Source organism: Mustelus asterias, chromosome 7, assembly GCF_964213995.1.
Source record: "Mustelus asterias chromosome 7, sMusAst1.hap1.1, whole genome shotgun sequence".
Lineage (NCBI taxonomy): Eukaryota > Metazoa > Chordata > Chondrichthyes > Carcharhiniformes > Triakidae > Mustelus > Mustelus asterias.
This window is the reverse complement of record NC_135807.1, coordinates 60387961-60404129: the sequence shown is the minus strand read 5'-3', so window position 1 is coordinate 60404129 and position 16169 is coordinate 60387961. Positions and strand designations below refer to the sequence as shown.

At 44.9% G+C, this 16169-nt stretch overlaps 1 protein-coding gene across 2 annotated transcripts in view; it reads left to right on the top strand.

The window, feature by feature from the left end:
* The window catches only part of LOC144496096 (nucleolar protein 4-like), a 339666-nt gene that overhangs the window by 15255 nt on the left and 308242 nt on the right, over positions 1-16169 (top strand). For both annotated transcript variants that reach the window (XM_078217066.1, XM_078217065.1), the window contains exon 2: positions 64-213. In XM_078217066.1, coding sequence (XP_078073192.1) covers positions 64-213 — 150 coding nt within the window. The remainder of the gene's footprint in view (positions 1-63; positions 214-16169) is intronic.

Genomic DNA, 16169 nt, shown 5'->3' with positions numbered 1-16169 from the left:
TGTTTGATCTTGTGTTCATCCAATATAAGTATCTTAAAAAAGACTTATTTTGTGCGTTCACAGGATGGAGTCACTACAACAGAAAAACAGTCTTTAAAGCGGGTTGCAGTGGTTGAAGATTTTTTTGATATTATTTACTCAATGCATGTTGAAATAGGAGTAAATGGAGAAAAATCCCGAAAACATGCTGGCCAGAAGAGAACCTACAAAGCAGTAAGTAATTGATCCTCAATTTGTTCATCTTTGGACTTATATAATGAACCATGTTTATGCTGCTATTCTTTGGTTGTCATGGCATTTTCAACAGGGCATCCTGAATGTTATGTCTGTGAAATATTATGATTGATAACCACAATGGCAACTTTAATCATTTTTACAGTTGATTGATGGCTATGCAATCTGTGAGAAGCATTACTCTTTCACACTTTAAAAAAAAGTTACTTCTGTATTAGGTAAGGTGGTCAACTTGTACAAGTTTAGAAAGATGTAACATGGAGGGTTATAACTTAATTTAAAGAAGTAGTATGCAAAAGCATCAAGGGACTAGATTGCTATCACAGTGAAGTGGTGGAAAGTCCTGGTATAATTCAAGATTGCCACTTACACGAATAACTCCATATCTGAATAAAAATTGTGGAGTGGCTTCCTGGAATGGCTCCCTGCCATTCCAGACTTCACTTAGGTCCATAGATCTCCAAAGTATTGTATGTCATGAGCAAAGTTATGTTCGTAGCATAAGCTTGAAAATGCTCCCACCGCCAGGTTTGCATTGTGGTTGGGAGAAAGTTGCAATATGATACATTCCTAAATTCATGAATTCTTATAATTTTAGTTAAGCTTTTCATTGCTTTAAAACACAATCCTTGTACCTTTCCCACCCCATTTTTTTTCCTGTGGAAACATGGTCAAAATATCTCAAAATCTGACACTCATTTGTCACCTTATCATGATCCAATGTTGTACTATAAGACATAAGATGTAAGAGCAGAAGTAGGCCATTCAGCTTATTGAGTCTGCTCTGCCAAACAGTGAGATCATGACTGATCTGATATGATCCTAAACTCCACTTTCCTGCTTCATCCCACAACCCTTGATTTCCTTACTGATTAAAAGTCTGTCTATCTCAGCCTTTAACATATTAACAAACCAACCTCCGCAGCCCTCTGTGGTAAAGAATTCCATGGATTCATTACCCTCTAAGAGATGAAATTCCTCCTCATCTCTGTCAAAGGGCATAATCTCAGAGTAGTAATAACCAATTTAAATGGTTTATTCTTACTCGGAGATTATGCTTTTTGGCCCTAGATTCTCCCACAAGGGGAAACAACTTTCAGCATCTATCTTGTCAAGCCTCCTGAGAATCCTATATGTCTCAATAAGGTTGCCTCTCATTCTTCTAAACTCGAATGAGTACAGGTCCAATTTACTCAACCTCCCCTCATAAGAAAATTCCTCCATATCTAGGATCAACCTAGTGAACTTTTTCTCCAATGCCAGTATATCTTTCTGCCTACAACTGAAAGATAAACAATATGATCGTGAATGAATAATAAAGTTGTCTGTGACATTTGACTTGATGGTTAGCCTTGAATAATAAGCATTACGGTGCTACAAAATACTGTAGCGCTGCATTTAACTATTGTAGGGTAAGGAACTATCTATCTGTTTATCTGTACGTCTGAAACCTGTTGATGCCCGTAAGAAAGGCTGAAAAATTTGATATGGCCTGAAAATCGGTGTATGGATTGTAAATGTGATTAACCATTATTTCCGATGCAGACAGTATGCAAACTTTGTGCTGCTTGCTTATTTGCATGATTTACATGCAGCCAGTGCTAAATGTGCTATTGAGTGGCTGTGTGCCTGAGCAGGAGGTGCAAAACCATGAGAGGGTGGTATGAATTCAAGCCATATTGCACCTCTTAAAGGTGTAGGAAGTCAGTTTAGCAATGGGTTTTTTTTTCCTGAGAAAGAAACAAGAGTTGCACAATTGGACAGCGAGCTAGCTCCAAGGTTTCCTATAATTCACTGGAGATCTTAGTGAAGGAGGTGGACAGGCTGAGAGGTTCTGTATCCAGAGGACACCAGGAGGCTTGCCAGACAAATACTTCAAAAGCAGTGGGAGAAGATAACTGTATTGGTTAATTCAGGCAGTACAGCCCTGAGGTCTTGACTGTGGCTCACAGGGATGGTCAAGGTGAGCAAATGCATTTTCAAATATCATGTCCTTACAACTGAACCATTGGCCTCACACATTGCTCAATGCACCACAACACTTCACTTACTTACCACCAATCTGTATCAACTATGAATTATGACTCACCTTGCTCTCATCCACTTAGCACTGCTATATGCCTCACAGCCACATCTCCACAACTTGCACGCATTGCTTGCTTTACACCATGACAGACATACCATCAAAGCACAATGACCCACACTTCCTTCTCTCTTACAGGCACATAGTTGCGGACAGCTGCACCGAACCTGTGAAAGACAGGCATGGTTGTATGTTCTGACACTGTTGGATGAGACTGTGCTTGTCATCATTGAAGCAGCCATGACCAAAACCTTGGCCAGTGAAGGCACCTAAATGTCCTCCTCATGTCCCATATCTCCCTTATCCCATAATTTCTTCTGATTTAAAAGCCATGCGTGGTCTAAGTATACACTTCTTCCTTTTCCCAGCCCACTCACTATAGACGTACCCTTGTGTCCTATGTCTTATCCAAGAGCTGCTACCTGGTCAGGTGGTGGTGCAGGAGTGAGATGTGGAAGAGGAAGAAGAAACTAATGATGAAGAAATGCTGTTACTTCCTCTCTCGCCTGTGGCCACCAGTTTAGATACTGACACTGCGTGTACATTAGAGACTACCTTAGAGGTGGGATTTGCACATGATAAGGCACTGGCCATTCATGACTTGCAGGCAGGGCTTAGGGAAAGGGCAGGGTGGGTGTCAGCTTGCTGGAGTGCAAGGTCACATCTGCGTTCACCTTCAGAGGACTCAGCTGAAGAATTGAATGGAGCAGCAGAAAAATGCTGATGAGTATTCAGGCAGAAATGCTTGGTGTAGTGGCAGGCCTGACAGAAAGCCAGTCATCACTGTCAAGGAACATGGAAGAGTCCAGCATCAATATTGCACATGGCTTTTCACAGAGCTTGAAGCCTATCATTTCCAGCATGGGATTGGTGGCCAACTCCATTACCACATTTGTGAACCCAACCATAAGGTAGTTGCTGATGCACCAACTTCCTTTGCAACACGAGCAGAAACCACACAACAAAGTGCCGAATGGCCTCCTCTTGCACTGTAACAGTTCTGTGATTCTGTGAATGTTTTGGTTGCTGTGACTGAAATAATGCAAGCTCAGCTTGCTGTCATGAATGCTTAGACTGCTGCCATCATCACTGGAGATACCAGAGTTCAGAGTGGCTTGCAGGGTCTCAAAGCAATGTTTCAATTTGTTCTCTGCAAACAATTGCTAGGATTGCTAAAGCTGAGCAATGTTGCTGTGTTAATTAATCTGCTGGTATCTGTTAGAATTACAGAATTCGTACCCCACTCCTGCCACCTCACCATTTCCTTTGCTGTTACCTATCAGCCAACCAACCCAGCCTGATGCCACCCATACTGAAATGGGACAGTCCAAAGACTAGCCACTTGGGGCCCGAGCTGTGCAAGGTTGTAATTTCAAGGTCAGCTGCAGTCTCTTCCATTGACAATCAACAGCCTTGCATCAGACTTGTTGCAGCTATTTGAATGGTAATGCAGAGACTCACTAGAGAACGCAAAGGTACATGGAAGACACATGCTAAGTAAATGCATAAGGGTGTTGTGTTAATTTTAATATAAAATATTGGCTGGTTTGCTTGAGAAGTTGGTTTGGAATGTTTGTTTTCTGGTTCTTTTCTTAAAGTCATAGCAGCTTGGAACCCCTACAATGCAGAAGGAGGCCATTTGGCTCATTGAGTATGCACCAACCATAACCCCAGCCAGGCCCTATTCCCATAACCCCACATAAACCCAACTAATCCTCCTGACACGAGGGTCAATTTAGCATCACCATTCAACCTAACCCGCACATCTTTAGACGGTGGGAGGAAACACACAGACATGGGGAGAATGTGCAAACTCCACACAGTCCATGACCCGAGGCCGGAATTGAACCCGGGTCCCTGGTGCTGTGCGGCAGCAGTGCTAACCACTGTGACACCGTGCCACCCCATTTTATTTCAGCATTGTGGCTGACCAAGCATTGTGATGGTCAGTAACAGAGACAAGGGAAGATGAGGTATGGAACAGTTGGTGATTGAGAAATTGGGATTGTGTTCACTGGAACCATGGTCAGATAAGCTGATCACAGAATTTGGTTGTCCTACTCTTATTCCTCCACTCCAGTTGCTTGCTGTGGCAAGGGCTATATCCTCATGATTGTAGGGTTGTACAGGATTCACCAGACCATGATGAATTGTGAGATATGCTCTGGAGAGTACTGCAGAATTTCTCCAGCCATTCAGGCAGTGAAAGCTATGCTGAAGCATCCACTGTAGTGATCTGCTTGATGACATTTAGTCTGATAGCATGGTCCTCATTATATCCATCTGCCCATGTGTGCTTTGAGCCATGAACCAAATGGTCAGTGGATAGTTCTTGTAAACTCTTAGCCACCCTCTTGTTTCTTGTTTCAAATGTTAATGTTACGGTGGATAACTGCCAGGATCCCAGGCATTGACTTCTCTACCTCAAAAATTGACATCATATTTGCATTCAATGTGCCCAAAAACTATCAGCAATCATTTGACATCTAAGTGTTATGATTTAGAATGAGTTTGATCACAGATAAGCAGCATTTAGTCATCTTTAACATTAAATGCAATAAATGGTACAATTGATGTTGTTGAGCATCTTTTGTTTGAAGCTATCATGCACGCTCAAAGCTATTGCAGGTGCTCAAAAGCTATCCAATGCGATCACCAACTGCCATTGAAAAATACAAGGACATTAATTATTCAAAATCTAGATTTATTCAAATCTCCAAATTTCCCCCTTCCCCATCTCCCTCCTGTCTCAAAACTCTAAAACGTTCTCTCCCTTTAGTTTTAAAACTCTTCACCCTTCTCTCCCTCCAGTTTCCAAATTCTGAAGGGGGAGAGTGAGGGGAGAGGAAAAGGAGAGGGAGGGTGGATAAGAGAGGGGAGGGGGAAATGAAAGGAAGGGGAAAGGGTGGAAGTGGGGAGGGAGGGGAAGAAAGGGTGGAAATGGGACAGAAGGATGAGGGCTGTGGGAGGGGAGAGAGGGAGGGGTAGGACTGGACGAGGGAGGGAGGGAGGAAGAGAGGGAAGAAATGGATGTTACATTATCCAAAGCCATGGAGATTGCACAGACTATAGAGAATGCTGAGCAGGGTGATTTGGAACTACAGAGCGTGCAGCATTGCAAGGTGAATTGGCTTGGGGGAAGGAGCCCCTAGTTATATTGAGGCCAAAGACGAGGATGCGGAGGACCGCACAAGTGGGAGCAGTAAACAAGAGAGGGGACAAAAGAACAGAAGGGGTAGTCAATCTGTAGAATGGAAGAATGTTACCAGTGCAGGGGGAGCACCATCATTAAGTGTCTAGATATAAGAGCATCGTGTGTTTCAAATGTAACCAGGAAAGTCACATCTGCATTCAGTGCAGAGAAAGGATGAACCAATGGTAGGGGGGACGAAAACAACTCTGAAAATATAAAGAGCGACTTGCAGAGCAGCTCCAAAGACAGGTCCATGGTGTCACAATTGAATAATCTAAGTATGTGTAAATCAGCCCCTATTGTAATTGAGTTGTTGGTGGATGGCTTTTGATCTGCATGGAAGTAGATACTGGAGCTTCTGCCACTGTGGTGGGAGAGCATACATTGTAAATATTTGAAAGCTGGTACCCAAGAAATTAAGTCGAAAGACACCTTGAGAGGTTAGCTATATGTACGGAGAATCCAATGATCAGGGGCTCATCCTGTTGGGACCAGATAAAATTAAATTGGCTGGAGATCTTCAGCATAACTGACAATGGTTTCCAAGAGGTTTTAATGAAATATCAAGAGGTTTTTCATAACAAACTGGGGAAAATACAGGGTGTCAAATTCAAGATCTATGCTAATTTGGACTCCACTCCAAAATTTTTTAGATCTCGGCCGGTGCCGTACACTTTGCATGAACGAGTCAAGGCGGAGCTGAAGCAGTCAGAAGCATTGGGAATAAGGCCAGTACAATTCTCAGATTGACAGCCCTATTGTTCCCTTGGTGAAGCCAGATAGAACAGCTTGTATCTGCAGAGACTACAAATTAACCAAGTGGTCAAACTGGATGGTTATCAAATTCCAAAAATTCAGAACCCATACACAAAGTTAGCAGGAGGGAAATGATATACCAAACTCGCCATGAGCCACACATACCAGCAGTTGGAGCTGGATAATGACTCGAGGAAGTATGTGACAATAAATACTCAAGGATCTGTACCAGTACACCCGGTTGCCCTTTGGCATTCCATCAGCTTGTGCCATTTTCCAGTAAACCATGGAGAGTTTGCTGCAGGGTATACCTAAGGTATTGATATACCTAGACGATGAAGAACGTCCCAAGAGAAACATTACCCAAACCTCCAGGAGGTACTGACGAGATTTAGGGATGCAGGAATAAGGTTCAAATGAGGAAAGCGTAACTTTCGGGCTTCCGAGGTCATATAATAGGTCAGTGCTCAAAGATTGCGCCCTTCAGCGGAAAAGGTCACCAGTGCCTCATGTTTCTGAACTGAAGTCTTTCTTGGGTATGGTAAATTATTATGGGAGTTTAATACTCAATCTGTCAACACCTCTATATTGGCTGTTGAAAAATTATCAACAATGGTATTGGAACAAACCCAGAAAGAGGCCTTCGAAAAAGTCAAAATCGGCCTGCAATCTTCAGACTTGTTGCATTTTGACCCTAAAAAGACCTTGTGTTAAAATGTGATGCATCACTGTATGGCATGGGGGCAGAGCTGTGACACAAGATGAGAGATGGAACGGCGTGGATTGTGACCTTCGCCTCCAGGACCTTGGCAGATGCAGAGAGAGACTACTTCCAGATTGAAAAAAAGGTTTGCAGTGGTGTATTTTTTTTTTAACTGGTCGGTGCAACATCGTGGGCCGAAGGGCCTGTTCTGCGCTGTAATGTTCTATGTTCTATGTTCTATAGGGTAAAAAGATTTCACCAGTACATATATAACTGGCATTTCATGATAGTTACGTACCACAAACCGTTATTCAAGGCGGATAAAGCCACTCCTCCAAATGCCTCAGTCAGGGTTCAACATTGCTGTTAGTAGCCTATGAGTACTCATTCCAGCACCGACTGGGTACTCCCATTTTGAACGTAGATGCCTTAAGTTGTCTGCCCTTAACGCAGTGCCACAAGAGATCGTACACACCCTGAACCTTTTGGAAACCCTACCGATTACTGCCCAGCAAATCAGGGCGTGGACACAGAGAGACAGAGTGTTGGCAAAGATAAAAAGAATGGTCCTTCATGGTTGGAAAAATGACAAGTCTGAACAGTTTTGGCCCTATCAAAGCTGAGAAGAGGAGTTGAGTGTAGAGGACTGAGTGTTGTTTTGAGAAGATGAAGATGTTGGCACATAGCTACATCTGTTGGCCAGGTCTGAGTAAAGACATCAAGAGTGTGGTCAAGCAGTATGACCTATGTCAGCTGCAGCAGCACCAACCCCCGTCAGCCCAGTTACACCCTTGGAAATGGTCTGGTCGGCCATAGGCGTGAATCCATGTTGATTTCGCAGGACCCTTTCTAGGTACCATGTTCCTTATCATTGTCGACGCTCATTCAAAATGGATGGATGTGATGAGGTTCCCAGCCTCGACAGCGATGATAGAGAAGTTGCGGCAGACGTTTGCCAACCAGAGGTTCCGGAGGTCTTGGCGTCAAATAATGGTTCGGCTTTCACCTGTGAGGAATTTCATTATCTTTTACAATCAAGTGGTGTTCAACAAGCTAAAATAGCACCTTATTATCCAACGTCCAATGGGTTGCCAGAGCAAGCAGTCCAGACCTTTAAGGTATCTATGAAAAAGCAGACCCAAGATCCCTGCAAACCAAAGTTTTGAGGTTTCAGGTGACTTACAGGAAGATCCCTCATGCCACCACAGGGTCCCCCATTGAATTGTTGATGAGTAGGCGCCTTCAGATGTGCTTGGATCTCATATTTCCAAAATGGGCTGTGAAGGTGGAGAGAAAGAAGGGCGCCCAGAAGGTGTGTCACAATTCAAACAAACCAGAGAGAACTTTCAGGGCGGGTGACGTGGCTTTTGCAAGGAACTTTGGGAGAGGTCCAGTGTGGATTCTGGAGGAAGTTGTAGAAAAGACTGGGCCCACGCCCTCAATGTTCCAGGAAATAGATTGCGGAAGCATGTGGATCATTTAAAGGAGAGACAGGTGAGTGTTGCTTTGGAGGAGCGGTCAAGTATAGTGGTTGGGAGTGGGGGGGGAGGGGCGAGAGAGGCAGTGGGGGTGGGAGGGTACAGGGAGAGTGGGGGAGCGGGTGGGGGAGGAGGAGAAAGGGGAGGGGTGAGTGGAGAATGGGGGTGGGGAGGGGGGACAGTGGGGGTGGGAGGGGGGATGGTGGGGAGGGGGGACAGTGGGGGTGGGGATGAGGAGGAGAGAGGGCGAGAGTGTGGGGGTGAGAGAGGGAGAGCAAGAGGGAATAGAGAGGGTGAGAACATGGAGGGGAAGAGAGGGGGACGAGGGAGAATGCCACTTCTGAAAGGTTGCTGGCCCCTGTTCTAGGCAGTAGAGGTCGTAGCTTTGGAAGAGATTGTTGAAGGAGCCTGGCGAATTGATTCCCTAATGAGAGTCCCTCTGTTCCTTTGTTATTTAGAGGCTAGTGTGGGGTGAAACTGGACGATATCCTGGAGCTGTTTACAGTGAAGCAGCCAGAATGTAAATGTTTCCCATTGTTTCTTTGATGCCATTTAGCCACGTTACCCAATCAAACGTAGCCAGTTCTCCTCTCATATTGACTTTGTTAAGGATTTCTGTTTTGAACTCAAATATGTGACTCTTAAATTAATATGGAATACAATTTTATTCTGATCACTTATAAAGGATGGATCAGCGAATTGTCTTTTAACAGTTGCTTGTTCTCCCCATACCAACACATGGCACGATTTTCCTGGCCCACTGTGCTGCTCGACTAGCCAGCAGGCGGCACAGTAGCACAGTGGTTAGCACTGCTGCTTCACAGCTCCAGGGACCTGGGTTCGAATCCCAGCTTGGGTCACTGTCTGTGTGGAGTTTGCACATTCTCCTTGTGTCTGCGTGGGTTTCCTCTGGGTGCTCCGGTTTCCTCCCACAGTCCAAAGATGTGCGGGTTAGGTTGATTGGCCATGCTAAAATTGCCCCTTGGTGTCCTGGGATGTGTAGGTTAGAGGGAATAGTGGGTAAATATGTAGGGATATGGGGGTAGGGCCTGGGTGGGATTGTGGTTGGTGCAGACTCGATGGGCCGAATGGCCTCTTTCTGCACTGTAGGGTTTCTAAGATTTCTAAGAAATGTCAGTAGGGGGCCTGTAGCAGGAGTCGCGACTGGTGTTCAACCAATCACGACTTTCCCAGGCCATTTTTTCCAACATAATCAGCCTTGCGCTGGAAATCGGCATGAGCTTGATTACCATATGGAGATCTGAATTTCCATCTCATTACTGTCTGGACTCGCTAATGTTCCCCCCAGCCCTTGCTGGGGGAGGTTCCCACCAGCAGGAACTAAAGCTGGTCTCCATCAATGGGGATCAAGCTTGATCACCTCGCTCGTGGGGACGGAGATCATTGAGGACCCCCCCACCCCCGAGGAGAGAGGCAGTGTGGGGGGGGCGGTGTGGGGCCTACTGAGTGGCAGGGATGATCGGTGGTGGTGTGTGGGTACTGATGCACACTCTGTTTTAGGGATCGGTGGGAGAGGGAGGGAGGAGGCGATCGGGGCTGGCCATGGGAGTGGGAGGTCAGGTTGGCCATGGGTGGGGGTCGGGGCTGGTCTGGAGAGGTGGGGGGAGGAGGCCGATTAGTGGGGAGGTGGTGGGGTTGGGACTGGCTATCATGGGAGGGTCAGGCAGGCTGACGATCGGGAGTGGGAATTTGGAGAAGCCGGCGGTTGGGAAGGAGGGTTGGGGATTACATCGGGAGGCCAGCAATGGGGGAGGACCAGTGCGCATACGCAAATCTCCCTACAGTCACTTCGGCTTATGCGCAGTGGCCTGCTCAGCACACTGATGCTGGCCTCTCAGGTGGGATTAGGCCCCACCCCCTCTTACTGGATTGAATCCCCCGGTGGACTCTAAAGCGCAGAGTAACAAAACTTCATCCTGCTAAGTACGCCCAAAAAATGGGCGGGAAAATCTCCTATTTTCCCACCCATTGGGAACTTAGTTTTTTTCTGGGAAAATTGCCCGCAGTCCTTTTGTAGTCAAATATTTGAGCTGAGTTCTTTTATGATGAGGTGGGAATTTCCCCACAATTGACTAAGTGTCATTTTGGGCAAGAAAACTGGTGCAATGCACCAGACAAGTCCAGTGCGAATCAGACCGCAAACTTTCCACACTTAGTCACTTTTTGGGAGAGGAACAAGTTTTGCACTGGTTCTGAGAGGGGTGGGGCCTAAACACATCGGCAAGCTCAGCTTCACAGAGATCAGGTCTGTTTTTAAAGGGTGTCCCAATCTCAGAATGAAATTGAAAACCCCCCTCCCTGCCCCCACAGACATCAGGAATCCCCCTCCCCACCCATTGATTCCCCCTTCCCAACATTGATTGCGGCCAGTTCACTCTCTTTGTCCTAAATATAGATCACTGGCATTGGGGCCCTCCCAATGGGTCCCCTTTTATGCCCCATTCCCTTTATGGCACCCCTTCATGTCCATGCCCCGCTTCATTAATGCCCTGTCCCCTTAGCTCTGACTCCTGGCAGTGCCAATGGCTCCCCTATCATACCCTGCTCCCTTCATGCGCCCCTCCCCGCATGCCACCCCTTCATGCTCCGCCTCTTCATTCCCTTCCATCATGCCCCCTTCATGCTCTGTCTCTGGCACCCTGGCAGAACTATCAGGGTGTCAGAGGGCATTTAGGCGGGCACTGCCCAGCCATTTCACCGGCCACCCAGGGGCTTCAATGGCCTCCAGGCCCGAGTGTGGCCACCATGCCTGGTCATCGTTTGTGGAGACTAGTAGTGATCCATGCCGGATTCCTGCTGCATCCAAGGGGTGAAGAACCCTGGGAGCAGGCAAAATCCGGCTTGAAATCGGCTAAGCGTATTTAAATGAACATTTAAATAAATATTCATATATGCTAATCTGGTTCCTGGCCCTCGCTGGATGGAAACCAGATTACGTCCAGACGTGGAGGCTGGGAGAATCCCCAAGGGGTTTCCTGCTGGCACTAAACGCCAAAGTCCCCTCCCATGCAATTCTCTGACCCCACGAGGTCCCAAAGCAATCTGTGCCAGTCGCAATACAGCCATAGTATTCTGCCCTATGTTTCTTTTGCATTCAAGCAATGCTCCAAAATCTGCAAATATTTCTCAGCCTAACGTGATAACCAGGGATTTTTCTGCTCGGGACCCTTTATAGAAACCCTCCTTTGAGGTCTCAATGACTGTCTGAAACTCCATAAGATGAACCTTATTCAGCTGTGCCAATCTATGTTGTCATACCAGCATCAATCTGCATCTTCCCAAAGCCTAATTTCTGTTTACTTATGATGCTTAAGCATTTGTTTCCTATTGACTGAGTTTTCACTGGCATTCCTCTTCTGGTTGTCTTTCTCATGATTGTTACGGCAAAATGTTTATTTGGATTGAAAGAAAACAACATTAAGGGCATGTGCCTTGCAGAAACTCATGCCCATGTGAGAGTGCATGCATAATAATGACAACAGAAACAAACTATATCGTATATTTACTGTAGTAAAACATTCCAAGACAATTCACATGAGTGTTAACTAACAGCATTTAACTTTTGAGTCACATGAGAAGTTAGGATAAATGACCAAATGTAATGCAGTAGGTTTTTAGAAGTGTCTTAAAGGACGACAGTGCAGAGAAGTGCCGCAATTTAGGAAGGAAATGCATGAGCAATTGCACTGGCTCTTTAATTAATTGTCCTTGAAGGCTGGCAGCAGGCTATGTGAATTAAGAGTGGTTGCAAGTTAAGATGATGCTTTGCAAAGGGTCCTGGTTAACTTTTCAATTTCCATCTTCTAAAAGTTAGAGTTCATTTATAACTGTGTTGCCCAAATCTTATGCCACTGGGCATCGAGCAGTACCAAGGGGGCAGAGCCTAATGGGGCAGGGTCAATAGTGCTGGACCTGTGTGTGTGTGTGTGTGTGTGTGTGTGTGTGGAGGAGAGAACGGTGGGGGTGGGAGGCATTCCCGCTGCCACCCTGCACTCGGCAGTGACAGAGAGAGGGAGGCCAGTGACCGGGGGGGTCGGGACTGGGGGGTAAGATCTGGACTGCGGGGACGGGGCTGGAGATCGAGGTGGGCTGGGGAGATGATGGTTGGCCTGGACACTTCCAGGAGACCAGCGATCGGGGCGGGTGAGGTGGGGGGGTTGCACGACCAGCGATTGGGGCGTGGGAGGTTGGCGTCGATCACACGGCCAGCGATGCGGGGTTGCTGTGCTGGCCAGCGATTGAGCTGGCCAGTGATCAGGAGGCCAGCAGTGTGGGTGTATGCTAATCTCGGTGCTGACACATCGATGCGTGCGCAGTGGCCTGCTCCGTGCCATGCTGTCAGCCTCTCCAGTGGGAATAGGCCCCGTCCACAGCTTTTTAGCGTGATTCACACTAGTGCACTCTGCATTGCACAGAGTGTAGGAGATTCCTTTTGAAAATCCCGCTGAAAAAACCAGTGGGATTTACTTGTTTTTATGCAAATTCAACACTTAAAATTTTTTTTGACAGAATCCCACTGCTGTTGCTCTTTGCATAAAATGAATTTCCCTGACATGCAGGTGTGGAGAAAAAAAAGTCTGTGACAGATAAGGCAGTTAGTAAAATTTCTATAATCTAGGCCTTTATGCCATTACACCTTAGCTGATCATTTGATGTGATTGAACTCCTGCTGACGGTTCTTGGAGGAGATAGTACTGACTGCCTCTTCCACTTTCCTGTACAGACTGAGCCATCCCGTTAGGCCACTCTTTACTCACGTTGTACTTAATCCTGTGGCCCTCATTTCAATCAAGAGGTTATTCATGAAGAAATCTAACAATCTGGGAGCTTTTCCAGCTGCTGACACACTCAAACGTTTTGGCCACTGCTTTCACAGAAAGCCCCATGCCTCCTTAAATGGCAGTGGCATTTTTAATGCTGTGCTTCATAGTTCCCACCTCCATTCCTGGGCAGTAAATCTATGAGGAGCAAAATTAGAAATCCAAACCAGCCCCAGATTCCCAGTTGAGTGTCCACAAGAGGAAATTGCAATGGGTCAGTTGTTAAACTTCTGATAGCCAGTGATGCGCGATATAACACACGAGAGGCTGGATGTACTTGGGAAATAAAGGCTTTTATTGCCAACAATAACAGAGCTACTATATACAGTATACGATCCCAGACTAAAGGATCACCAGGCAGAGCAGTGACCTTTATACCTCTCCCAGGAGGCGGAGCCAACTGGGGTGTACCATAGGACTATATTAACAGGTAGAACAGCCCAACCCTAACCCCAACAGTAACATATCTACCGACTCATAGTACTGGCCAGACCATGGCTCAGCACTACCTGGTGGGAACCAACAATGGTTCACCACAGCCAGTTGGTGAAGTTGAAGACTAGTAGGGGAAATTTCCCATCATGCCCATTATTCAATTTTACTCCCCTACCAGTGTCAAAATAAATGTCTCTTTTTATGTGCTCAAGCAATCATCCAATCGATATCCTCCACCTTTTATAAACTTAACCTTAATTTGTATAATTAAGATATTCCTTTCTTTTTCTTTGAAACAACAATTAATATGTACAAACACTATTTCAAAACAGATCAAAGAAAAAAATGAATATCCATATTCTCTACAATGTATTTGGTTACAATTTAAGTTTGATCACTAAATAAGGATCCTCCAAATTGAATTTCTTCAGTCTTTTATACAGCCTGTTAATATCCATGATATATTCCTCCGTGGAATGACTGTTCATCCTTAGAAATCTATCAAAGTCTGAGCATGTCTCATTGACATTTATTAGATAATCTTTCCAGTATATTTCATCCATTAAACTTAATAGAACAGCCAGAGCTTTCTCAGTATCCAACCGACAAAGCATCCAGGTCACAAAATACTTCTGGTTTAATTTTTGTTCGGAATTGGGAATGCCAAGGTGATATTGTGTTTCCTTTTGGTAGGGAAGTAATCTGTGTCACATGTCCATTTCATTTTTCCACTGGTTATAAGGTTCAAATTTTGAGAACATTGGCAAATAATCAGAGCCTGATAATTTACACTTGTTTTCAGCCATTCTTCACAAAAACTTCAGATTGTAACCTGTCTAAAAATATTCTTAGTTTTCAATCTTCAACTTTCGGCAATCATTCTCTGCCACCATGTGGCACAGTGCACAGTAATTTGCACTGCTGTCTCACAGCGCCAGGGACCAGGTTTCAATTCCTGCCTTGAGTGACTGTGTGATGTTTACACGTTCTCCCTGTGTTTGCATGAGTTTCCTCCGGGTGCTCCAGTTTCCTCCCACCGTCAAAAAAATGTGTAGGTTAGGTGGATTAGCCATGTTAAATGCACACGGTTATGGGGATAAGGTGGGAGGAAAGGGCCGGAGTGGGATGCTCTTTCAGAGGGTTGGTGCAGACTCAATGGGCTGGATGGCCTCTTTCTGCATTGCAGGGATTCCATGGTTCTGACTATCAGTTGGTGAAGTTAGAAATCCAGATGTCAATCTGTCCTTGGTTTTAGCTTTATTCACAGCATGAAACATCATGAGTGAATAGCTCCTGTTATGATCTCATTCAGGACCAATAATATTTTCGTTGTATTTTGACAATCTGAAAACCCAGAAGCCAGAACGTTCACTTTAAAACACATTAATGTTATTGCACAAAAATCAAGAAACATGAATATTAATAACTATACTCTATCTTAACTAACCAGTTACTTTAAACACATTCAAAGTACAATGAACATGATTACTTGCACTCTAAACCAAACATATTAGCTCAAATTTTCTTCTAAACCCATTTGACCTAAACGCCAAAAAAAACCTCCAGGTCAGATACTTATAAGAAATTGGAAGATTAGACGCTTGGTCTGAGTACTGTTTTCGGATTAATATAGGGTTGAGATTTCTTGAGCCTTCTGCTTACTTTTGGCAAGGTTGTTCCTTGAAACCTCCTCCAGTTATCCCACGGTTGTAGGCTGAGTTCAACAAACATGTTACTAATGTGACATCTTGATCACTGATCAAGATATGTAGCCACCTTGATCAGAACTCTCCAGATTCTAATGTTCTTTAATTCTGGAATATTACATCAAGGAACATATCTTTTCAGCTTGACGATCCCAGAAATCCAACTGTCTGTTAATAGACTCCTTCGATTATCAAAGGATTTAAACTATTTTAGCCAGGATACAGAATTTCAACTGAATTCAGATTGAAAGAGATGTTCTCTGCAGTCAGCTTATTCGAAACTAAACTGCTTGCAGCAGACAGAAACACAGATAGGAACCCACTTATCCCTCAACCCCCTGTAATAACTTCTTGTTTATCCTTTTGTTTTAAACTATTATTTACCTATATAGTTGTTTGGTAGTACAGAAATTGAGTATTGCTGAAAAACTAGACATGTTGAAGCTTTTCATCTTGTACTCATCGGGACACCACAAAAATACCGATTTATAAGGGGGAAATAATTTATCCTGTATGAGAAGAAAGTGCTGATTGGTTGGCTAGAAGACAATTTATCAGTTGACTGACAGTTTACTGTCAAGCATTGCTTGAAATTTAAACCAGTCAATTTGAGCTTGATTGGTCAAGGCATTGCCCTGAGAAGGTGGTGCTAAATAATCCTCAGTGTGTTAAGAATTATGCTGATACTCAGTTTAAGATTGTCAGTCAGGCTTGTAAAGTTGTGTATTTATGGAACTTAC